General features: G+C 40.4%; 1 protein-coding gene across 1 annotated transcript; it reads right to left on the bottom strand.

The window, feature by feature from the left end:
* Window positions 1-660: 660 nt before the first annotated feature.
* cntnap1 (contactin associated protein 1) lies at window positions 661-17,345 on the bottom strand. The gene is made up of 24 exons (XM_035654528.1): window positions 16,704-17,345; window positions 12,296-12,397; window positions 11,482-11,675; window positions 11,036-11,189; window positions 10,545-10,748; window positions 10,029-10,213; window positions 9,552-9,716; window positions 9,137-9,398; window positions 8,431-8,580; window positions 8,173-8,347; window positions 7,721-7,827; window positions 7,479-7,601; window positions 6,909-7,112; window positions 6,656-6,812; window positions 6,448-6,575; window positions 6,172-6,345; window positions 5,838-6,056; window positions 5,480-5,719; window positions 5,126-5,365; window positions 4,855-4,982; window positions 3,788-3,881; window positions 3,427-3,657; window positions 3,296-3,340; window positions 661-874 (listed from the first exon to the last, which is right to left on the bottom strand). The coding sequence occupies exons 1-24, from the start codon at window positions 16,762-16,764 to the stop codon at window positions 675-677; spliced, it is 3,942 nt and encodes a 1,313-aa protein (XP_035510421.1). The 5' UTR covers window positions 16,765-17,345; the 3' UTR covers window positions 661-674.
* Between the last annotated feature and the right edge of the window lie 9,134 nt (window positions 17,346-26,479).

The following is a 26,479-nucleotide window of genomic DNA, read 5'->3' as shown; positions in this document are numbered from 1 at the left end:
TTGTCAGTATGTCTTCTCTTCAATTAGTTGTTTTTATTCATGAACACCAGTTCTGTTTCAGTCATCTAGATTTTTGTTCCACTGGTTTAGTTCATGGTTTTCAGATGTGCATACTGCTCAAACCCAAGATGGATTATGAACTATGATGTCAAAAATAGCTCCATGAGAGATTGTCATCAAAAAGGATTATTTTTAGATGACAATAAATCTATATAGTAAGATATTGGTAGCTTTAATCGGTCTCAAAAATGGCTCAGAAAGAAAATAAATTAGTCTGAATACTTAAAATTGATATTTTAACTGTAATTAAATATACCTTTAAATCATGTTCCAACAGTGTCTAATCTAAACCCTGTCTGAATAAACTATTATGGTTACTTCAGATCAAGCTTGCTCAGATGAGGCACTTCAGTATTTCACCCTGCAATACAGTGTGAGACTTGTTGGCTACTCACGCAACATGGGCTTGATGTGAACTTTTAAGCCTTACCAAAATACGTACTATGTAGAGCACCAGGCATCAGATCCCACTCAACCGGGGAAACGAACACAAACCAAAATATGAAAAAAGAGAACAAAAGAATTAGAAAACTTAATACAGGTATCTGTGGTTGTATTTTCCTCTCCCCAACCCCCAGTCAAACCCCACCCTCTGTCCCAAAGGTCCTGTGATGCTAATTGCTCCTGAACTCCTCTTCAATTAATGGGAGGTTCTTTTTTTCTCTCCTCAGGGTCTCGGTCAGTGGCCTGGAGCTGCTGGGGGACTCCAGGTTCTTGGGTTCATTCGTGCGGTAGCTGCCCTTCTGCTGATACGCATAGACATAGATGCTGTACAGGCCTCCGAAGAGCAGCAGCAATGCCAGGATAACAATAACTAAAGGATAAAAAAACACAGAGTTAATCTGCAACACAAGGAGAAAGGAGGTACTCCTAGAGATACTGATGAGGAGCAGGCACTGTTCGACTGAATCTTTAATGCTGTAGTAGTCTGTCCAAACTGCAAAGAGAATAGCTACATGAGCAATTTCTATGCACTTCAATCCCAAAAATTCAAAGACAGTTCCTTTTCTTTTTATTATTTTTCTTTAAATTCAGGTTCATACAATTGAATTGAATTGAAATGCAGTTCAAAGTAGAAAATAAAAAGAAGAACATTTAAGGAGGAATTGCAGGAATCCAGCCTGCTCATTAAAATGTTGTGCATGGAGTTTTAGAATCATAATAGGAAATCTCAGACGGTAAAAGGCAGACTTAGCAATGTAACTAATGTGATTTTTAAAGGTCAAGTCAGCATCCAAAATAACTCCTATATTCTTAATGTGGTTACATGTTTTATAAGACTATTATTCTCTTAAATATTCACAGACCAGCTGCTTGTGAGCCAGCAACAAAACCAGAATTATTGTTAGTTGGTAGCTCAAGCTGCTTGAAGTTGCTTTACAACTAAAGGTTCAGACCTCAGACCCTGTCCTTTTTCTGAGTGTAGTTTTAATATTCACCCTGCATTTGCTTGGGTTTCTTGTCACAGTGCAACGGCATGAAGGTCAGGTGAGCTGGAGACATTAAATTGCCTGTAGGTGTGTGTTTGTTTGTCAGTCAGTGCGTTGACTGTGTAATGGCCTGTCTGCAGTGTTTACCAGCCTTTCCACCATTGCATGCTGGGAAAGGCCTCAGCCCCTAAGGTTCATTGCCTCAATAAATGGATATAAAGAATGGATCAATGCTGTTGATGCTGTTCAAAAGATATACTGCACCTAATGCAGAGCTTAGAGCAGCAAGGAAGCAAAACTGTTATTTAAAGAGATGTTGTCACAGGACTAATGAAGGAAAAACATACGACTTCAATATTCTATCCAGCACAATTTGTTTTATCAACTGCAGTTGTGTATTTTCTCAGCCATAACCATTTTATCCTGAGCAGTATATCAGACAGGGATGATGTCTGATAACCAGAGGGGACCATTGTTGGGATGCCTGAATGGTGCAGTAATCTTAAATGACATAATGATGTCCCGCATTAGCATAATACCTCTGAATCTGAATGATCTATTAAGCTGAACCATCTATCAATGACGAACAGTAAGCTGGGCCCATGCAGACTAAATATAGCTGATCCGGTAAAGGTCTCAGACAGGGATGGAGCAGAGAGTCTGTGCTGCAGTTTAATCCTGAGACTCCAGCCTCCGCCGCTCATCAGGGGGACCTGCTCTAATTTCTTCCGTCATCTGTAACAGCGCGTTCCAAACCGTTCATCTGGCCTCAACACTCAACATGTCCTCTGGTAATTAAGTGCAGAGTCATGAGGATTAAATAGGTGAAGAAATACATGAAATATTGATGTTTTCCAGAAATCAATAGATGGACAGAGAAAAACATACTTGTCATATTTCAGCCGCAGTTTCATGCTTTTGTTTAAATGTGCTTATTCCTGTGTTGAATCATTAATCAAAATGTTGAATTACATCAGAATGAATTAACATAAAATCTATGATGATACATGTACTAATAATACTAAATGTCTAATAGCATGGGGAGCATTCTTAAATTTAATTATATTAAAATATACCTTTTGGGTTTTTTGAAACTACTGAAATTCCCTTATTTCTCTTCTTAGATCATAATGTCATTCTTTGTCATTGCCTGTTGCTTTTACATTATTGTTGATAGTCATGGTGATAAGGGAGTAGAGGCTTAATGTACTATTAAAGTTATTATACTCACTGTAAATTAACTATTTCCTCTAAGTCTAAGTACATAACAGACATTTGAAATAATTTCTAATGTAAGTTTATACATCTGTATTTTATTCATTCATTTCACTTATATACTCAAATAGATTAAAAAGATAATCTGACATCAGGTGAATGGAATCAGATATAATCTTCAGTATGATAATAAAGCTTTAGAAATATCTGCCTATTTTGTTCTACAAGTATCTTTTTTCAGTTTTGTACCACATGTAGTAAATTTGAGCCTGCAGTCAGATGCTTGAATAAACACTCAAAAGCCCACATTGGAATCTGACAACCCTGCTCTAATTTAGGATTAGAGGATTTTAGAAAAAAAGGAAAGAGAATTTCAAACGGTTATCTGGGACGGGGCGAAATAGTGAGTAAAACAGGAGACGGAGAGAAGAAGTGCTTCAAAATAAAATGAATAGTGTCACATTACTGGTCTTATTTTTGAATGCAGCAATTCAGAAACAAGGCAGATATGCAGTATTTGGGCATCCAAGGCATTGTCTTCCTTTAGAGTATTAATAATTAATTAGAGAATAGAAAAAAATTTATCTTACCTGTTATCCAAAATAGACCAAGGTCATCATGGATATAAAAATACTCTGAAAGGGAAAGGTACACAAATGAGTGGAGGAACACAAAATAATATTCTTTTTATATTGATGCATTATGGGACATATAAACTCACCTATGCTGGTAAACCACGGGTCTGCCTCCCATGGTACATAACCCAGGACAGGAGGGAAAGCACCACAGTTGGACTCAGAAACGTAGCCTTGTGTCGTTACCGGAGGGTCTGTTTCATTCGGACGGAAGAAGGCTTTTAAAGGGGCGTAAACGTTGTATCTCACCCCAGATATGCAGCCTATGAAGCCTGGGGCATTATGCCTCTGGATGTCATAGTCAATGTCACCAACCTCTGAAAGAGCAGATAGAAACAATATAACATATCTTAAAATAAAGAATGAATAAATAATACTGGTAGGTGGTAGCAGATGAATACATTAGGCTAACTGTTCTCATCAACAAGTGGTACATTATATATTTACCCATCACTCTGCCCAGGAACATGGACTTTGGAGAATCAAATCTGGCATCTTCCACCAAGGTTATCTTTTCCACTATGGGTTCCATGTAATCCACCTATGGGCAAGGCAAAATAAGTTATATACCTCATCTTTAAAGGAAGGAATTTAATTCATGGAGAGTATGTAAATGACTAAAATACCACAAACAGAACTAATAAAACATTTGCAAATGGAACACTTTTGTTTACTTTACTTTTGTTCTGCACTTTAAGTTATATGTTATATTTTAGTTATATTTTATATTAAAATTTGTTATATTTTTTACTCTTCTACTTGTGTGTTGCCTCAGGGAGTCGGGCAAAGTAAGACTTTCATTGTACGTACAAACCTTTTGTTTCTTACTGTACATATGATAATAAACCTCTTGAATCTTGAATCTTGAATCTTTTAAAGTTTAAGTATGCAGAACTTTAATGAACTATATTCTCAATATTTTGTATGTAGAGGTTATTTGTGTACTTAGGGGAATAGTTATTTAGTCATTATTTAATATACATTTTGGGAACTATTACTACTACTACTTGTTTTCTTGCCAAGATTTATGCCACTGTCATGTCTGTATTGTAAATATGAAGCTACAACTAGCAGCCGGTTAGCTTAGCTTAGCATAAAGACTGGAAACTAAGGGCAACATTTAGTCTGTGCAAAGGTAACACAATCCTTGTGACCTAGTTAGCTTAGAGTTGCAACTATGCAGATTTTGCTACCTCAGAGCCAGACTAGCTGTTTCCCCCTGTTTCCAGTATCTATGCTAACCTAAGTGGCTGCTGGATCAAGTTACACATATGAAAATGGTATCAATTTTCTTATCTTACTCTAAGCAACTAAAAAAATAAGCCTATTCCCCAAAATGTTAAATTATTCCTGATTTCAAGAAAATTAGGCTGTAAATATCCTTAAATTGGTGCACGGCAGTCTATAGATTTTATAGATATAGTACATTTCTTCATTTAAAATAACATACCACCGACTAACAAATAACAACCCCAGATCAGAGTTTACACAGTGACAGCAGTGAGAGCATGAACCTGTGTTTTGATGGTTCTGTTGTGTCTGGTTATGTTGACATAGTGGGGGTAACCATCTGCCAGGTTTCGGTGAGTCAGCTGGTACTTGTGTGTTATGAGCCCCAGCTTATACCTCAGATCTACACTACCTGTGGAGAGAGAAGACGTACTGTTTTGATGAATAACTGCATTGCATCATCTTGGGTAGTTTTTTTGAGATTCTGGATCTCTAATCTGTGAATAAAATGAATCTTCTGCCCTACAAATATAATCCAACTTCAAAAATTCCTACCGTCAGCCTTGAGGATGATAGCAATGTAGTCTTGGACAAAGGAGCTAATGTAGAGCAACACAGCTGGTTTATGAACGGTGCTAAAACTGAACTCTATGTCATCTGCTGTGTCATTGTAGCCGAGGCTGAAGTTGTCATAGTGCGGATCGATCCAGTTGGCCCATGCTGCTTCATCTGATACAGGCTTTTTTCGTATGTTGTATCTCAGCCACGAGCCAATCTCAAAGTAGGCTCCGATGTCTTAGAAAAGATTGTCATTGAATTAGATATCTTAATGTATTCCAAAGTACTGCTGTAGATGATGTCAGTGACTATGTGAAAGTTTTTCACGGCTCTAAAGAAACATGAACTCACCTTTATGGCAGTAAAAGCCATCAAACGCTGTGTTGTTACAGTCACAAGTGTAGGAAGCATAGCCCTCAATACACTGGCCACTGTTTCGGCATGGTATGGTAGCATTGAGACACTGTCCTGTACAGTTCCTTCTTATACCCTGTTCTTCATTTACTTTCCCCTCTAGATCGAGAGGAACCCCGTTCATCCGTAAGCCTCGAAGACACCCCAAGAAAGGTCTTAGGGTGCGGTTGGCTGAACCTAATACAAAGAGTACTTTTATCAGTGGTTATTCATCTTCATTTAAAGTTTAGAGAGGACAGAATACAATTCACTGTTTTCAGAATACAATTTTCAAGTTTCACTTCAAACAACCTACCTACTAGGAGAGGATGTGTAAACTTCATGGTGACAAAGGTCTGACCTGGGAAACGCCTAACAGCCCAAGGCTGATAATCAACTTTGATCCGGGCCAGTTTCACATTAATCTCGGCCTGAACAAAGTGCCACTCATTATCATTTAGTGGCACAGGGGAGTGTAGTGTCACATTAATGATGCCATCACCAACCATAAATATAAACAGCAGGTCATGGGTGGCTGGAAGAGGAAAGGAGAAAGAAGAAAAGGAAAAACTTACAGTCATTATTCAGTAAATATTTCAGATGTATAAGGAGAATAGCTCCCTGCTACAGTAGCAGATGAGTCAACTCACTATTCAGCTCTATCCTTATGAAATTTCGAAGCTGTTCATCAGAGTTCTCCAAGAAGACACCATGGTCACGATAGGTTTTGAAGTGGAAGGAGATGTCAGCTGTAGATCCAGGCTTGAAGGTGGGGAAGGTTATATATGTGGGCTTGGTAAAGGCTATAGTGTTCCAGATGTTTCCTGTGGAAAACAGAAAAATATATATATATATAATTAAAAAACTACTTTCAACCCTTCAACAACATTGAACATCACTGTGTGAGCCATAATATTTAAGCTCACTGTCGCCATGGCAGCGGAGTGGCCCGACAGTGAAGTGGGCTTCTGAGCCTGTCCTGTTGGTGTCCCCGACTACCACCTTCCTCACAGGCAGATGGTCTCTAAAGTCCAAGTAGCCCTTATCTGAGTACCTGAAAAGTCACAGTGGGGAAGACATCATTGTCAGTGTCACAGAAACAAACTAAACCTGCTCAATGTATCCTTCTCTCACCATTGTCTATAGTCAGCATCACAGTTGCATTGAAACTTGGGATCGGTGCAGGTTTGGTTGATAGCGCAGCCACACATCTGGACCTCTCTGAATGTTCCACCCCAGTAATAGTGACTCACATTGTCACGACCAATCCAGTAACCAAAAGGCCTTCCATCTATTTTGAAAGAGAAGTGGTTTCTTTTAAGTTTTCTATCTTCCTTGGTTTCCATGAGCACACTAGAAAATTAACAAACTCAATAATTCCTCTTACTGGGGGTGTTGAGGAGACGGGACTTGTAGCAGGAGTAGTCGATCCACTGTTCACAGTACATGGAAGTGTTGGCTAGAGCAGTGACGCTATCCCAGGAGGCATTCCAGTAGTTGACATCTCCTATATATGGCTGGTCTATTGAACTCCCAGTCACCTTGGTACCATCCACTCGATCATGCAAAATCACTGTCCAAGCTTTATATGCTGTGAAGAGGCATGACAGATATAGGTCATAGCAATTACATATTAAAAGAGGAAGGAAAGAGGGAACAATAATGTAAGAAAAAGGAAAAGAATGAAAAGCAATTTAATGTCGGATAAGAATGTCAACAGAAAGCTTAGACACAGAGTACTAGTTAAGAATAGGCACACTTTTCTAGCACATACACACACACAAACAGCTGGGCCTATCTTGTTTTATAAGCCCTTTTATTTCCCATGAAATTTGAGTACACATTTCTCATTACAGGAACACAGGAGTTTTCACTGTCCAATTTTTTATTAAAAAACCTCCAGAGGAGCCAGCAAATACTTAACATGTTGCAGATGAAGCTGTATTTTATAACTTACACTTCATTTTGCAGTACACTTCAAATGGTTTCAGTGGTCCACTTAGATCCGGATCAATGGTATAGTTTCCAGACCAGTACTTGCCACTGAGTCTGTAGGCCTCGCACGACTCTTTATAAACAGCTGTTCAAGAAGCGAGAATTTGTTGTTATTATTAGGAAGAAGTATGTCACAGGCCAAGTGAAATTAATTGTAGAGCAACACACTAATTACAGTGGTTAACACTACCAGCCAGCACTTACACATGTGACACACTTCTCCTTTATAGCCTGTGTTCTCACACAGACAGATAAAGTCATCCAAGGACTGGATGCATCTGCCTTCATGTTCACATGGATTTGGAGTACATCTGTAAAAAAAGAAAATGTTTATATTGAGTATTTTGATGTTACAAAAGTGATAACTTACATAAGTCTGTCTGGTTCTTTTTTTCATTTCCACATTCTCTATTTTCTTTTTGTTCCTTAAGACACGGTTTTATGAGGTGAAAGTTCTAAAGAAGTGACGCTATTAACAAAAAGTGTATTCTTTCAACTTTCAACTTCAACTTTCAGCTTTATTATTGTCCCCAGAGGATAACTGATTTAACAGAAAGCCATAGTGCAATACTTAAAATAACATACACATACAATACACTAAAGAGGAGGGTAGGAAATCTATTGCTATATTCTTTAAATTGGGTGATATTTCTTACCTGTCAGCGATGCCACATGTGCCCAACAACAGCTCAGCATAACGCCCCCACTGTCGTTGCAGAATAATATCAATATCCAGCTGTTCATCGTCTATGAAAATATGCTGCATGCAACCATGGAAGCGGTTCAGCTTGGTTTCACACTTCCTTATTGTGTTATTGGTTTTTGGACAACCTGAATGCAGGAAAGGAAATTTATGAATTGAACAGTATTAGATTTCAGGGGCTGTCAACAATTGTTTTAAACCATCACCGTACCTCCAAAAAAGTAGCGATCTCCTGTCCGAATTGTAAAAGGGTTGGTGATCTTTAGCGGAGAGGCCTTCTCCTCATCAATTGTAAGGGTCAACAGGTTGTCCCTGGCTGCCAAATCCACTGTATGCCAGTAACCATCATTTAGCCTGTATCCTAGAGATTGGAGAAAACTTGTCATGCAATCTTTCTACAATCATATTCAGGACAGAGATCCCATGCACAATGCACAAAATCTATCCAGAATTGACTTCTAGTTAAACCCCACCCCCAAACAGGGATTGTCCAATCACACATTGTGTGAGAATTTCGAGCTAGTTACTCTGTGTCTAAAGAGTTTGGAGGTTGGTGTGTTTGTTTAGCCTTTGCAAAACCAAAAGCTGCAAGTGTATGAAATAACTAAACAGTGTGTTTATCTGCTCTAACACAAGCTGCAAATATTAGCATGTCTATGTAACAAGTTTAGTGTTGTGTATGTAGCTATCAAATCCATGGTTAAGACCATTTTTACTAGGTTTTCAAATCAGCTGGAAACATTAAATACAGCCTAAAAAATCTGTTAGCGACTGTTTCAGCTGACAAAATCTACAGTCATCAGCTATTATTGAGATGGAGCAGGAATACATGAAGCTTTAGCAGTTGTATGTTCAAAAATCTACAAATGTAATCTTTTATGTCATATCTGACAAGGCCAAAAACGACATAAGCCCACCTGCAGCAAACTGGAGTTTCTTCTTGCCAGGCTGGAATATAGTGACGTTGATCTGGCCCTCACTTAGGCCCAGCTCCAGAGCACCCAGGTCATCAGCAAATCGCGTGAACATTAGCAGCCCTGTGTAGTCCCATGAGCGGAACTTAAACTTAACGAACATACGAGGCCTCCTGAAGAAGCCTGGTACCTGCAGGTAGTTGTTGGGCCCAGCAAAAGTCATCGGTTTGAGCAGATTGTCCCTGCAGGCAAAATGCATCTTTTTCTGAGGGGAAGAAAGACAAATTGGACCTCATTAGTTACCATCACCTCATCAGTGAAAACATTTCCACTGATTGTTATTGTATTGTAAGCATGGAACGGATAAAGTTGTTTAATTACAATTAATGGTGATAATCAGAAACAGTGATATTATTACTGGAATACTGGGATCCTTTCGCGGGATGCGGATGTCAGGTTCTTCTCTCTGTGCCTTGTCAATAATGTTGATGCCATTGATGAAGACGTTTTCCAGGCAGCCTTGGAAATTTTGTGTGGTGGGCAGGTGAGGTACATTTTGCTCTATGACACCTCCTACATATAACTAGGAGAAAGGTATTCATTCACTTAGTCATTGTCATTAACCACAAAATTCAGTGAATTTGTAAATAAATGCAAAAAGACTTTACAAATTACAAATTAGCTCATTAACTGGCTTTTAATGAATATTTGAATAAAATAGTTCACAAGCAGCCTTCAAGTTGTAATTAAAATGCAATTTGGAAGCTTCCTCCAAAGAAGCAAATGTATTCAGCATACATCTAATTTATCATTTCCTTTAACTATCTTATCTTTCAGTTTACAAATTATATTACTGTAAGTACACCCACATAGAAATTATCCTTTAATGAGGTACCTGCGTATCCAGATCCAGGTGTGTAAACTCTCCATTACAGATGCCTGTAACTGTCTGACTGTCCACTGTAAAGTTCACCTGTCGACCATAGCGCTTGATGGTGACATAGTGCCAGTGTAGATTATCAAGAAGGCTGCCAGCAGTCAGTGTAATTCGACCATCGACTTTGTGTATTATACTGCTTCCTGAAAAACAGAGGGCAAGGACAGAAGGAAGTAACATCAGCTCTAATTAATGTAAAACTCAAAGATAATGTCAATTTTTTTTCTTAATAAAGAAATTGTAGGGCTCCATTGAACAATCTAACCGGTGATATTGAGAAGTCCCCTGACAATTATATTTTCAGGATTGAGAAAAGTCTGCTTCTTTCTGAGATGGATGTCTTTTGTCAAATATGGCAATATTTTCTTTACCCAAAACTCTACAACATGATCCCTTCTAGAACTTTTAAATGTAGTGGATATGTCTGTATAATATTTTCAACTTTATTTGTCCAACAAACAACTCAGGCTATACCTAGGCTGATGTGCAGGTAAAGACGACCTCTCTTGAGCTCCAGGGTGAGGAGATCTCCTTGAATCCCCTCACTGTGTAACAGCAGACCATCCTCGTATAGAGTCTTGAAGTTGATGGCAATATGGTCATGTAGTGTACGGGACCTCTTCCCAGGGTACATGTAGACTACCGAGTCATCCCCGTCGTACTGTAGCACATAGGAATCTGCAGAGAAAATGTTAAATTTGGAATCACTTTTTGCAGGATTTAGATTTGACATATTGCTCAAACTGTATGTGATTATAGGTTATACAGAGTCTTATGTGTTGGCATTTAGGTGGTGTTCCGGAGTATGAATCAGGTGATACTGAGCTTATTCATTTATTAACTAGAAACACATTGTAGCATATTTGGCACAAAGATTTTGTGGCATATTATCAAATATGATTAAGTACTGGGATTGTACAGTGTCCCTGGATGTGAATCAGAGGCAGTAAATCAATCATTTTTACCATAAGAGCAGCCAAACAGCTCCAGCCTCACACCAATCTTCCCTCCATTCTCTGTGTTCCATGCCAGAGGCAGCAGACGAATGTGTTTAGCAGTAAAGGCGTAATGGAAGACATTCCTCTTCACCTGATAATAATTCCAGTTCCCAGGCATCGTCTGCAAACAGATTACACCAGGAAAGAGGGAAGAGAGTTATTGAGTCACTGCAATGGTTTTAACGCCTTATTAAGAGACTGGAGATGAAATGATGATGAGATTAGCTTTGTCAGTGTTGAGAGAGATAATATGCTGTGCTCTCTTTGTTTCTGTGCCAGTGACAATGAATGTAATGGAACAACCACTGACTGGAGAATCGGCTGTAAAGATTACATTTGACTTGTTAATCTTCAACCTCATCCCTGTTATGGCATTCATCCAACCCCAACCATTCTGGCTCAGTGACACCTACAGAGTTTCCTCCTTTCATGATGTATGGCGTCCAGGAGTCTGGTCGGTCTCCATAGAGCAGGGTGTACTTTGAGACCCAGTCATATGAGTTGAAGGTCCCCTGAGTGGCGATGGCCACCAGTCGATACTTCCTGCCCAGGTCTACCTGAAGCCATGGCTGTCTGTCCCTGGGGGATGGGGACCAACCACTGCTGCCTGAGAGGGAGAAAGAAGGGTGTTCATTTGGGGCATAATTACAGCTTGACTGGGATGAAATCATGATCAAAGCAATAGTGACAGCCATTTTAAACTTCTGTCAAATTTAGGGGTGGGGAACTATAATGAGCAGATAAAATCCAACTAGTGTTTTGTCTGGGATTGGACAAGCATTTAGCATTTTGCAGATTACCCAATTTGATACTAATTAATGTATCTAATTGTAACCAATTACTTATAATGGTAGGTCTATATTTGTTAGCTAACTAACAATGGTGTTAACAGATTTCCCAACTAAATTCACAAAGTCACTATAATTGTTCCTTCCTTTGCTAGATTATGTAATTTGAATTCATTTAAGATCCCTAAGGTGTTTAAGTAGCCCACAGTTTAATATTTTGTCACTGTGGGAATAGTCTTTTGTCACCATGGGCATTTTGACATGTAAAACACAGGTGTAACTAATTAATATGCCTGCACACCTAAATGGACCAGAGTTAATATCAATGTTATAAGTTACACTTGTGCTTTTCCTATTATGACAAATTAAACATCCTTTAGAAAGGTCTGTATGGTAAATGGTGTGAAATCATGGATGAACACTACAATTAGGAACTTACCATACAATTTGGCAAAATTGGCAGAATAAAGAAAGTTATATCTGGAGGAAGCCAGGAAGGAGGAGGCATACAGCCCAGAGACAAGCGGATCAACACATTCTCCTGCAATGACAAGAAAGACACCAAGGTCAAGAGTTATTAAGACAGGCTTGTAAGACAGACTCAAAATGACTCATAATGCACCACTCACACACCGCTTTCAAAATGATACAGTTCTCAACAATAACTGGTACAGCTGTGCAGATTGATAAGAAAAGAGCATTTGGAGTTTATGTGAGGCTAGTCTGTACTCCATGATCCAAAAAATACAAATTTGGCCAGTTAAATCCAATTAAATTCAAAGTGTAGCACAAACAAATTTAGTCTTTCTGCTGGTAATGTATACAGAAAGTGAGGTCATTCATACTCCACAGTAAATCCCAGTCCCTTAATAGTCTCATTATAAGGTGGTGGACCAAGACACATAAATCTAACTAACTGTCCTGACATCTGCTCTGAGAGTGCATCATCTTTGCATCTTCATTTATTCACAGGTTGGATGGGACTAGCAGTAAAATAGACTGACTAACAGTTACTGATTACGCACACTGCCTCTGTTACACAACACCGCCTTCCTATTTCAAAAGCGTACAAAAATGGATCTGGTCTTGTGTTCTTCAGTGTTGCATAGACAGAATAAAAATAATGCAGCATCACATGAATGTCTTTGTGGATGTGTGTGCATGCTTGTCAGTGCATGCATATCTATATATTTCTATGTAATTTCTTGAAAAAGTGCACTTTCATGGGCAGGAAAGTCAAAGTCAAACCGAGACTGATGGACCATCGCCCATCTGCTCAGACTCACTCTCCAGCCCACGGCTAATAAAACTGACCATAATTCTACCTAATCTTGCTTGTGTCACTGCTGAGGATAAATGCGCGATGCCCTCACCTCGAGCTGCAAGAGAAACACTGTCTCATTTTAAGTACCAAAGTATGCTCTTTATTACTCCCAAGAGATTTAATATAGATAGGCTAAAAGCAATAAGGTAAATGAAAGCCGCTCTAATCTGGCCTTCCTTTTCCTTATCCCTTAATAGTGTAATCCTCTCCAAACATCTAGAGTTGTTTACTGGTAAACAGAAATTCTGGCATTGTAATTCCTGTTCTCACAGTCACAGAGGTCATGCAGCACAGGAGAAAAGACAGTAGACAGTAGACTCTAGCAGAATTGGAATGCAGGCTGCAGATGGAGCCAGATGAGGAAGGATACTGCATCTACTCAAAATTTTATTTAAATAACTTCCTGAAGAAATTAGGAAGTAGAGAGATTTAATGACCATCCACTGCCTTACATTACCTTAAATGACACATGAAACATAGGACAGCAATTGTACATTCACCATTTGCTGCCTCATGCGGTAAGAATGAGTTAGTCACATGAGCGTGACTTCTGTCACTGCACATTCAGGTGGAGAAAATGTGCTGAGCAAGGGAAATGTGACCTTGACATTCTTCCTCCGTCTGCCTCCCTCTGAGGCTATCTCACCATCTTTTTTGATACCGAAATACCTGCTGTGATCAATAACAGACCTCTGATGCATCACTTCATTGTTACTCTGTAGAGCCATTTCCAGTAATCCACTGCTCAAATGGCTATTCAAACAACAATATTTAGAAGCTTTGTGCTGCAGGCAAAGCTCATTTGCTGCTAACGGCTTAATGTTTATTGATTTGTTTAAATTCCTCAATTAGTAGTAAAAGGAAGAGAATTTGACTTTAAATGTAGAGAGCAATTTCCTCCCAGACTACAGCAGGTTAACCCAGGCCACTCAGCTCCTCAGCTCCTCCTCATGGCAAGTCTGTCACGCACTCTACACCCCCACCTATTCAGCATCTTGCATCCTTCCCCTCACTCTGAGTCCTCTCTCTTTATCTCCATCCCTACTCTGAAAAGCATCCACTATTTCTTGCTCTCACTGCATCCCATTACCTCATACTCTCTCTAATCATCATCTTGCTATTTTGTACTTCTCTCTCTCTTTACCTCTCTCACCCCAAGTGGGCGTTGTCACATTGCAGTAGCTAAAGTGTACCTGAAGGCTGTGCAGAGCATCGAGACACCAGGTTTTCACCCCACTCCTGGCCACCCTGCATCCCCCCTCCCTTCTCTGCACCACACAGAGTTGTCCTTTTCTTCATTTATCATTAAGGGGATGTGGGGAACAGTGTGGTTGTGTAGAGCTCCAGCATCACTCTTGCTGAATCATCAGTCTGCTGTAAGTGTAGGCTGCTCTGTCTGGGCTGACACATCAGTACTGCTGGTTACATACAGTATGCAGAGAGGCACCACCTCTGGCTGTCACTGGCTTGTGATGCATTGCCATTGAGGATTGAGACAGCAGCCTTGCATCCGTGCGACTGAATGCAGATGTCCACCAACATTAAAATCCCCAAAAGATTGCAACAGAACAGCACATAGAGTAGTGGAAATATACCATGTTCTGTTCAAGGGGCTTTAATAAATCATTCATAGCCAGCCATGCATCACAGTGGGTGGTGTCTGACTGCTGCAGGAATAAAGACACAAATGCAGAACATCAGAATCACATTCAGACTGATCTCAAACAGAATCGTTTTTTCTGACTAAAAGAACAGCTAAGTTTCCACACAGAGCAACAACCCCTTCTGCTAAATATCAATTTCCCTCATATTCACATGGACCAGTCGGTCAGTCTCCTGCTGCATGGGATGCTAACCATGACAGAATGCACAAGGAATAAACTTGAGATTTATGCATATGTTTTACAGTCACACACACACACACACACACACACACACACACACACTTTACAGGTCTCAGCTCCACCCAAGGCTGGGTCACTGTGCTCTGGGATCTGAGCCTCCATTTCAATCTGGCAGGGTTCCACAGTGCACTTCCATGCAGATATACCATGCTGACCTGCTATAAAGTGCCATCGCAAGCAAAACTCACAGGCTCCCACTGGTTAGCATTCAGTGCTCATTTTCATGCATCATTTTCAGTCTTTCCTGTTCATTCACTTTCAAATTTTCTTAAAACTACAGCAAGATAGCACCATTCACTTCCCAACAGACCATGTGAGAGAGCTTCTAATAATCAGAAGCATCATAAACAAACCATTTTTCATCAGAAAGCTTAATATATCTTAAAGTAATAGCACAATGCCTGACAGGAATGTTATTTACTTGTAATAACTTTACACAAAGAGCCTGCAAAGGTGCACAATATCATGTAAAATGGGTTCACTTACTGTAATACTAGTTAGCTTTTGTTTCTCCAAAATAGAGGGTAGGTATACTGCATTATATCCCTAAACAATCCGTGGTACGCCATGTTTAACACTTAAAAAACAAAATGCTAACAGTAGTGGATGTTACTTCTATTCTTAATTTTGCATTCCTAACTATCCAGGAGTCACATGACAAAGCATCCCTCTTTCCTGATCTCCCACTGATATCAAAACCAATGAGTCATGCAGCGCGCTGTATGGGGTTAATAAACGGGACCCTCTGAAGTCATCTTGACACTGACATCATGCACAAAGCTTATTAGTATGCATACATGCTCTGTGATAGATGGGTAGATGGCACCTTTCCCCTAAACCAATTTTAGCCCCAAACACAGCCCCACCTCTGTCCAACTAAAACCACCACATGACTGCTGGTCTGGGCTTCATTGATCTTTGAGTAATGATTTCCCTGCCAGGTGAATCCGTGCCCGTCGTGTGCAGGATGCAGGGCTTTACGGACAGGTGATGGGAACACAGGCTTCCCAAAAAGTGCTGCAGTGGGCTGGTCCCGGTCAGGACGCTGATCTGTGCTATCTCAACCGCCACTTTGAAAAGCGGATTTTGAGCAGCAACAATACACACCGTCAAAGCGATTTGGAGATTATACTAGAAACAGCCAAATAGAATCTCGAGCAGCATCGTGCTATGCAAAGAAGTCGAGAGTTGGACACACACGGTGCAGAAACTTGCGTGAGCGAAAGTACTGCAATGCAGACAGTTCAGTGCATGGGGATCGCCGTGCGCGTCTTCCGCAGGACCGACGCGGTTTTGCTTCTACACTTTTTTTATGTGATCCAACAAAACAATGCTTTACTGAAATTACAATAGCCAAGACAAGCGGTTCAATTTAACGGTCTGTGTTTTAAGGCTGTCGCAACGTGTGTGCTGCCCTTCACAGATCCCAACACCCGCAGGCGACATCTGGCCCTCCAGTGGTATTTTCCACTTATTATCGAATGTTATCTTGCAACTTTTTCTTAAGCATACCAGACGCTAAACAATATGCACATAAGCATTGATGCACACTTTGCAATATTTTGATACTATTCTAGCAGCCGATAACAGATGAACAATTGCTGTTTCACAAGACTTACGTGATGAGCAATGTTGAAAACCCAAAAATAAGAGGCATATGCTCAGTATTTTGCAAGTCATCCTTCACTTAGAACACGTTTCTCCGCATAGGCTATGTTAGTTAGATCGTAGATCGTCCTGCAGCATCCTCTCACCCCCCTTTAGCCCAACTTTAACTCGCGCAGGTCCAACTCCTCTTCCCGGGATCTCGGGCAGCCTCTACCGGAGCGGGGACGCGCATCGGATGCTGGTGCTGATGCTGCGCTTCGCCGAGAGCGCGCACTTCTTTTATATCCTTCAAATATTTTTACAGTATTCACATGATCGTCATGTATTGGTGTAGCTCCTGTATGATATCATTCAACATAGGCCTATTTGAGAAGTATGCGTAACATGCAGAGTGCTTGTAGGCCAGGAGGGAGTGGGAATCTGTTGGTCCCTTCCGCAGGAGTCTGGATGCAGAGACTGGAAGGGAGGAAGAAAAAACTTTTTCAGTCCGCTGCAGATTGATAGTATTTTTCCAAAATAATATGAGGCTGTCTTCAATCTCCAAATAAGTACTGTGGAACTGGCCAAAAACAAAAATTTTCCATCTAGGCTGTGGATCATAACACCATTGCACTAAAGATTTATTCCTCTTCTCTTCTGTCCTGGCATCTTATATTGTCCTTTGGCACATTTTTCATTGCTGCCAACTGGCCAAGAGTGCACTGCGCTAGTGAGGAGACAACTAAGAAGTCTTTCTGTCCAGGAATACAGATCTGCACTTGAATCCCAAAATAGGATGAAAGTCCTTAATATTCTGTATCGGCAGAAGAAACACAGAGAATGACAATCACAGCAAACCAGCAGGCTGCAGTGTTCTGCATGTTCTCTGTCTAACCTTGTCCAGGTACTCAGTGCAGCCCAGTGCATTCACAAATAAGCCCAAAACAGAAAAGGTTACAGGATGATGATGCCAGCTGTGCCTGAAATCAGACTCATCCCTGCGCACACACACACGCAAGGGGGTGGGGTGAGACTGAGGCAGAGGGGGATTTGTGGCAATGGGTGGCACATTGACCACAAAATAAAAAGGCTTTGGGATTAAGAAGTGGGTTTATGGGACAACCGTGTGTCAGTGATGATGTGAGATTGAATGCCTGGGCCAGCGTGGGATTTACCGTGTTTTCAATCAAATCAGATTGTCAGTTTGTAAGCTCCCTGCCGTTGGTTTCCCCCCTGAAATACCATAAGAGTATAGAATTATATCTGCAGAGAGAAGACAATGGCAAATGACATGGGAGAGTAAAGTAGGACATCAAATCAGCAGGGGAAAGTGGCCACAGATGTGGCCCAGTCACTGTCAACTGAGACAGATATCACAATTATTTGGTGCTGTGATTTATCTCAATCACAGTGGAAATCAATATATTCCTCAAGTGTTCTGGATATTTATGAGAGATTTTCTTATTGATAGTGTGATCCATATTATTTAACAGATATCTAAGTGTGTAATTATCCCACACTACTGTCACCCACAGGCCTCAACACAACACAACTTGTATAGAGTTTGACATTAATTTTACCTATATTTAGGTACTAATCCAGAGGGGTGGCCACCTCAGTTTGGTGTCAAATGCTAAAAAGTATTTTAATGATCTGTTATGGACACATTTTAGACTAAGTGATAGGCTTAAGTTCAATGAAAAAAGACGTTTGGAAGAAGATGTTTGGAAAAAGAATGAAGATTTAAATTAAACATTCTGATTTTTAATGCTACCTTAAATGTTTTATTCAATGCTTTACTGTGCCACAATAATGTAATGTTTTTTAGTTCAAAAATCTTAATTTGGTTTTTTTTCCAAGCAAATATTGATATATCTGATTGTTTGAGATTATTTTAGCATGTATTTTTGCCACCCTTTAAGTCTCCGTGCCCCCCTCTTGCCACCCCATGAATATTTCTCTAGTTCAAACCCTATATAAAAAACCTTATTAAAGATAAAACAGCAAGCAAATATGATTATTTTATTTCCTTAGTGAGTTGTCTCTGTTAGACACACATCAGTGAATTTAGTTTAAAAAACAATGTTGTCCTCCGATAATGACTGTTCTGTTGTCTTCAGATAACATGTACGGTACACACAAACACATGCACACCCTCTGTCCTACACATCTGCATCTAACCACAACCATCACTGGATTGCCATCTGTTTACCCATTGACCTTTTACATTTGACCTCATAGTAACTATAGAGACTGGTTCAGAGGCAATGCAGTAGGGTCCTGTTGGGGTTAATCTACTCATCTGGAAAAAACAACACAAAGGCTCAACTGATTAACAAGAGCAACCAGAGGCAGAATTTCCCACAAATATAATTCAGGCTTTCCAATGCCGAGCTTTACTCACACCATGTTTGCTGCAAAATATGCCCAAAATATACCAAATCAGACCTGCAATCCTCTTATTTTTCTTACATGAATACTTTTGCTACTGGGCCAAAATAATTCCACCTATTTTTTATTTTATTATTTGACTTGTTTGAAAAAATGTCACTGAAATATCTTGAAATAAGACAGAACACAAAATGAATTCACTTTTTTATTCAACTGTCACTTGAGGCAATATAAATGACTTACTACTTAAATATTTATGCCACCTCGCTGGTGGACATTTTTAGGAATAACATCCATCTACGAGTCAGTACAGGATTAAATAGCTTGTTTAGACTGATAAGTTTAAATGTAAACATATATTTGGTTGATACATAGTGATTAAAGGGAAATGTGAAGGGAATAAACTGTATTTTGCATAATATGATTCACAACTCTCTTTTATTCATGTGCATTTGAACTAAAATTGCTTTTTGGAGGTGCAGCAGTCGAAACCACATTTGACCACTAGATGTCAGTTAAAGCTCAAACTTGAATTTCTCGCATGACATTAACAACTAACAATTTGACTGATAAGCTGCTGTCCAACTCTCTCCCACAATCTATTCATCACTGAACTTTCTTAAATGATGTTTCATGCTGCCACAATGCATTTAACCTGCACATAAATTATAAATGACAAAGCAAATGATCTTTAGGTTAATAAAAATGGGTCTGACAAGACAATATGCCAGATCATATGTGAGGAGATATTCAGAGAAAGCTATGCTAAAGCAACTGAAACAGAATAACACATGTACCATAAAAGGTCACGCTCTTTCTTTCTTATTCTAACTTCTTTTAAAAACACACACACACGTACAAACAAACACACAGGTGGAGACCCATGATGGCCTTGTTTCTCACAAGGACTTTTTTTTTGGGATCAGATTGTACTTTGGTCTGCCCCCATTAGCACTGTGTGTATTTTCCATAGGGGTGCCACTGTACACTGCACAGGACATATTCTAAGGGTACTAGCATGAAAACACACATAGAATGGCAGACATTCTCACACATAGACATACACCATCAAACCCACTACCGCGGGCACACAAACAGGGGTCATGTCATGACTCACGGCCAGATGTTTTCCAAGAGATAGTGTTGCTGATCTGTTATCATAGATGACTGCTACTTGTCATGAAGATGGATGGATGAATCTGTAAAGTTTTCAGTGATGAGCATAAACTTTATTTATGTGTATCTGATATGTTGAACACAAAACAGCGGTGAGTAATGCTGACGATGGCTAGTTTGAAATTACGGGTCAGAAACTGGGGAATTCAGCAAGATTGTACTCTTGTTGGGCTCTAAGACAGGTGTTTATTTTGGCCACCACCTATGGGAACCTGAGGTCCCTGCATACTGGTGGGTGAGCTGCTGTAAACAGGGCTATTAAAACAGCCTGCTCTCAGGAGTCCATACACCGGTATGTCCTCCTGCTGGTGAGGGCCAATCCCAGCTGAAAATAAGCCCAGCAGGGGATGCACAGACTGGGATCCCACCTCTAAAGATCTCCCCCCAGTGTTAGCTTAACTGGTGTGTCCAAGACAGCTGCTGCAACCTGTTTGACCCCTCACACTTCAGAGTGGATACAACAACCAACTCAGTTTAGGACATAGACACAGGGGGGAAACCAAATAAAGACAATTTTGGAAAATGCATTTATTAATAATGATGGGATGATAAAATCAATTTGATGTTTTGATGTCCACTGTAAAGCCTTGTTTATATCAATGAAAAAAAAGATGTAGTAGTAAGAGATCAACATTCAATTGGTTTATGCTCCTATTCTATAACGTCTATAATGTCTTCGTGCCTGCCTGGTAAACAGAAGAGCATGTAAGCCATCTAAGCTCTCATCAGATTCCACTTTACTCTATTAAAACAACCAAGTGATGCTTGTGTGTTGAAGTACAAGTCATGCCACCTGTGCTTGTACCTGGCACACATACACTTGAATACACTCACGCTTGCATACGGTTTCAAAGTTGATTTATTCACGGACGAGACGAGATATACGCACAACGACAGCTTCACAAAGACAACAGCACTGACACCTGCATTAAGTTTAAATACCAACAACAGCTGCAGCCTAGTGGAGATGCATGGAGCTGAGACACTTTTGTTTCTCATGTTTGCTGCCAACACAAGCACACACACAGAGATGTAGAGCCACAGCCAGTGACACACACACACCACTGGGTTGTGTTTCCCTCACGCAGCAGACAAGCCACAGTTATTTAGTCTGCCTTCCAGTTTGTTTGCCCACTGTCTTCTCTCTTTTGTTGCTCTGCCTTGGGCTTTGTTTGATGTGAACTGCTGACTGTTACAAATGACAGTTGCAGCTGGGAGGATGATGAGCGAGGATGAAAAGGGTCACGCCAAATGACAAATTATGATGGTGGTCAGGTTGGATAAACAGCAAATGTTTCTGTGTTTGTGTTCAAAAAGCAACAACTGAATGTTTCTCTTCACATTCAGTTACAAGGGGACACTGGGAAGTAGTCCAAACTAACTTGATTTTTTCACATTTGTAAGCAGGTCTAAAGCAATTCTTAAGGTCAGTAGTTCTGCTGGCTCATTTCTGCAGTGTACTGTGCTATGCACACACACACTAAGATATCTGGCCAGACATGCAAACTGTGTCCTTCCCCTCCCCAACTCAGTTCCTGAGCTCCAGTAAAGTACCTTTTGGCAGTGAAGCTACAGAACGGCTTGTCCTCTCAATGCTGGGCCCCACTCCACCCACAGTCTGCAGGTGGGGTGGGGGTTGGGGCATCTGGAGGGCAGTGATCAGTGCAGCTAATGGAAGGGAGGCCTATTTCTTAAGTGTTTAAGACCAGTTTGCAATGATGTCATCATACTAAAATCTTTATTCATGGGCAAAAAAGACTAAAACATCCTACCTCTTAATATCAGAAACTCCTCTGCTTCCCTCAGTCAAAAAGCAAGAGAGAGATCATTAGTTGTGATGGCAGTGTATATTGTGCCTTGTGATGAACCATTAGTGAACAAGCCTAGCCACAGGCCAAGCCCATGGGGAGTTTGTGGTATACAGTATGTAAGTGAGGGTGTGTGTTTGGGGTGGGGTGGGGAGGGGGGGTTGCAGAAATAAAATACAGCCCTACTCCTTGCAGGGTTCACCCTCTGAATCCATGAATGTTACTCTTGGAGGTCATGGCACCTAGCAACGGCCTGGATCAAGTCCTGAAGGAAACATGAGACAACACATAGGCAGACAGGCCCATAGACACACAGTTTATATAGTAACATACATTTTCCTAAACAAACCCAAATTGAACTAACTAGGTTGGCATGCTTTTTTTCTTGTGATATGATGTTGACCTGGAGTCGAGAGTAGTGTAGGAAAACATTTTCTCTTTTTAGTGTGCATGTGTCTGCATGACCAACTTGGTTATCTGAGAGCAAATCACTGACTCATCTAGAAGGCGGAACACAATGGGGTTTTTTAACTCTTTTTTTGGACTACTCAATAAATGTACCGTATAGAGGAATGTTTACATTTCTTTTATGCAGAAATCATTAAAACATTGATTTGTAAAAGGAATTAACTGGTATATCAACCAATGCAAAAGTGCACTATTACTTAGAGTTACAGACCCGCCTAAAATCTTTGTTGCATGTTACACTCCTCTCTTCTTATCTACCCTGTCTCTCGTTATGTTGAACTTAAAGATAATATAAAGAACATAAAGATGCCTCAAAGACTTTGTGTCCTTTTTAGTCTCTCAAGCCAACCTATGAAGTATACCAGACTTCCATTGTGTGCAGTGTCACATTATGTTTGATGATTTCCTGCTAATATAAATGCCTTTTTTGAACTCTTGAACAAAACTAATTAAAGTGTCAAAAAAATCAACAATTCTACAACATAAGTAATTATCCAGACCATTAGCTTCCCATTCATTATCCTAGTCACTGAAGCCTTGGTTTTCTTGATTCTTGCTTAGAGAACTGTTCCTGTTTACAATAATGTTTCAAGTGTGGAAGATCACAGGAGTGTGCAGTTCTGTTTTAGGGTGGGTTTCCCTGTAAAGACACCCAGATACACACTCGCAAATTGGACCAAAGGAATATAAGTTTACTTAGTTGCTCTGGGAAGGGCTGCTGCCCAGACTGAGGTAAAGCAGTGGGCACTTTTTCCATATTCAGTAATTATACTGCTTGTACTGCTAAGAGCCACTCTCAAGGCTGATATCTAAACACAGGAAACAAGAGCAAGATCGAGCACAGGCACACAGAGCTAGACTCCTTCACGAATAGCCGACCATTTGATTCTACATTGATTCAATGATTCTACAAATCCTTTTGACATGTCCATCATTCAGTAGTTCTCCATGGTAACCACCAATAAATAATCTTAATTTGTACATAAAGCTACACATACTCAGCCCTTCCTTCTTTGCACTATATGTGCTTCTCTGCACATATAAAAGCACACTTATCCATATGCACATGTACAAATGCAAGTGCACACAGACACCACTAATCCAGCACAGGTTCAGATTTTGGCAATGTGTCATCAACTCTGTATTCAGCGTACTTTCACACAGTCAGCATCCTAAAAATAGCTGAAGGACTTTGGCTTTTTGCCCAGCCTCCCTAACTGTCAATAAGTTATCTTCTCCCTTGCACAAACACTCAACGTTAAAACCTACAATACCACAACCATTAACTGCACTGTCTGTCCCTCAAACACCACAAGTTAATTGTAAATTATTCTGATGTGGACTGCCTCAAGTATGTGATGATACACCAAGAGCAAACTTGATGGTTCAGTGTCTTTTACAAATTGTTAACTAGAATTAAGAGGATGTACTGAGCAGCTACGGGAACCCTATTTGTTTTTTTTATTTCCTCTTTGATGTGAAAATACCAGAAAATATGAAAATACCAAGGCATATCTCTGTTGTTTGTTTGCATTATCAGTTGTTTTGTCTCCACTCTCCTGGGTATTATCTTCCTTGGTTGACTATCCATCTCTATCAGTCCCCCATCTTTCTTTCTGCCTCTCTGATTCCAGTACAACTCCTCCTCACTTGGCTTTTGATGACGGTTACAGATAACAAGGTCTCTACTATTGTGACTCCTCTTATTTTCTTTTTTTTCCAAGCTGAGGAATGTCTGCTTTTCAAGTTCCAGTAGGTGAATTGTGGTGCAGAGCTTTGAAAAACTGAATTATGTAACTACATGAATTTAATGGATGGTAAGAATAATGGTCCTGGCATATCTAAATGCTTGCAGGTGCAAATATTTTTAAAGAGTAATGATATAATATATTTATTTGACAGAAGTTTGAAGTTGCTGCCCACATACACCAATAAGCTGTTTTAAACAAAGAACAGGGACCTTTCTTAGTCTATGTCAGTCCTTGTGTATTTCACACACTGTAGTAGAAAAACAGCTAGCTGCTGTAATATGCAGTGAATTATGGATCCGTAGCCTAATGGCAGATGCCTCAGGTGTAGAATACCACTCAGTCTCTTAAAATATGAGAAGCCTCCTTGCAACACAATTATTCATCCATTGCACAAGTTCTGCAGGCAATTTATGTGTTGACAGGCTGAGCTAGTATGCAGAGTCTGAGGCGCTAAGGGTTACTGTAATGAAGGCAGGCAAGGAGGGGGAAGGGAGAATGTGAGGGGTTAACTGGGGCGAGAGGGTCAGAAGTTGAAGCTGGGAATGTTTTCCCCAGCCTGGCCTTCCCTTGACATAAGCCTATGTGCCACATAGTCCCCATGCAGGAACAGATGTACCCACAGCCAGAGTTAGAAACACCTTCCTCCCTGTGGTGTCCCCAATACTGGTAAACACTGTTCCTGAAGCACGTTAGGACATAGACAGAAAGTGCTGGACATGGTATCGATGGGAACTCAGTTGCGTGCCTAAGAGTCCCACTGTTTCTGTTTTTGAGTTGAAAGCAGATCTTTCAATTTGTTATCATTAATTTAATTAACTATCTTCCATCATCATTTCATCCCATTTTCTGCATATAAAGCTTATCTGTCACAAACAATCCAAATGCACAGCTGGATGTTTCACAGTGGGAACTTCAGGTTAAGTGGTGCAGTAGTTAAAGGGCTCCACAGCAGCCCTATCCCATTACATGGGCCAACAGCTGTCAAACAGCAGTCCTCTGTTCACTAACCCATAGCCTGAATCTCTGCTTGTCCTAAACACACTGGGCTGGTGGCAGAGGGGGTGGTGGCACGACAAGATGAGGGTTAAGTTCAATGCTGGACACAGTGGGGAGGAAATCCTGTCCTAGGTCATAGGAGGAGTCATAGGTGAGGGGTCACTGGGGGTCAGTTCCTATCCTAAATCCTTAGTTTAAGGTTGTCAGATAAACTCTGACCTTGGACCAGTCTTCTGTAGAGAAACTTGTGTTGATCACCAATGACGGAGCAGCTGCCTTGTGTAGACACAGAGCCTCTTTTTGATTCATTTCTATTTGTGCCTACAGACCACATTGGAAGCTCAGTTTCAAATAAAACCTCAAAAGCAGAAATCCCACAGTACTCCTCAAACACATCGAAAGATTTGATCAATCATCACCCAGAAAACGCTGAAAAGAAAAACATAACATACAGCCACCCAGCTGTGAACCATGCAGGGAGCTCCTTAGCAGACACGATTTCACATCTCTTTCTGTTGACAATCAATCTGGTTCACCAACATAAGAGTCTGGTTGTGATGCGGGCTGCAGTGAAACAGGATCCTGCCGGCAGAAACTCAAAGGGGAAAGAGTGGGAGAGAGCGAGAGAAACATAAAGAGGGAACAGTGCACTGCCCTGCTCTGTCTCTGATCAACTTGACATGTGCGACTTGTGTCTACTCTACGTCTCCGTTGGAAACCCCACAAGCCAATTTCAACAAACGGTGTTGTGGGGAGTGGCAGGCAGGAAGTGGGTGGGACCAACCATAAATAAAAAAAGAGAAGATGAAGCACAAGTTTTATTAATACGACAGTTTGAGATATAGTATATCAAAAGCGAAAAAGTAATGTAAACTTATTTAATTTGCAACAAATGTAACCTTATCTCCACATTTTTCTTGCTGTCAAGCTCCATCTTCAGTAACTACTCTTTTATTCCAGATTCACACTACTCTCTCCTCTGGCTTAAGGCTAGCCAGCCTGGCCTGTGTTCATACTGGGAGCTCAACCAAATCATCTGCCCTTCTCCTGATCTGGTGCCTCAACCTGACACACTGTATCAGGTTATCTTGCGTGTACCCAAATGTGTGTGTGTATGTGTCTGTGTGTTAATGGAGAATCGTGTGTCATCTCCTGAAAGAGGGGAAGAGAGTGACAGAGAAGAAGGCAGAGAAAGACAGTGAAAGAGACTGAAAGACG

The sequence above is a fragment of the Morone saxatilis genome, unplaced genomic scaffold, assembly GCF_004916995.1.
Source record: "Morone saxatilis isolate NCDOM2014 unplaced genomic scaffold, NCSU_SB_2.0 Contig14, whole genome shotgun sequence".
Taxonomy (NCBI): domain Eukaryota; kingdom Metazoa; phylum Chordata; class Actinopteri; family Moronidae; genus Morone; species Morone saxatilis.
The sequence above is the reverse complement of the archived record's forward strand: the minus strand, read 5'-3'. Positions and strand labels throughout refer to the sequence as shown.

Coding starts and splice junctions, on each gene's coding strand:
- cntnap1 (XM_035654528.1), bottom strand. CDS start 16,764: ATGACTTGCAAAATACTGAGCATATGCCTCTTATTTTTGGGTTTTCAA. Junction 11,190..11,481: donor TCATGAAAGGAGGAAACTCT/GTAGGTGTCACT, acceptor ATCTGTTTGCAG/ACGATGCCTGGGAACTGGAA. Junction 3,882..4,854: donor ACAGAACCATCAAAACACAG/GTTCATGCTCTC, acceptor CCTTGCCCATAG/GTGGATTACATGGAACCCAT.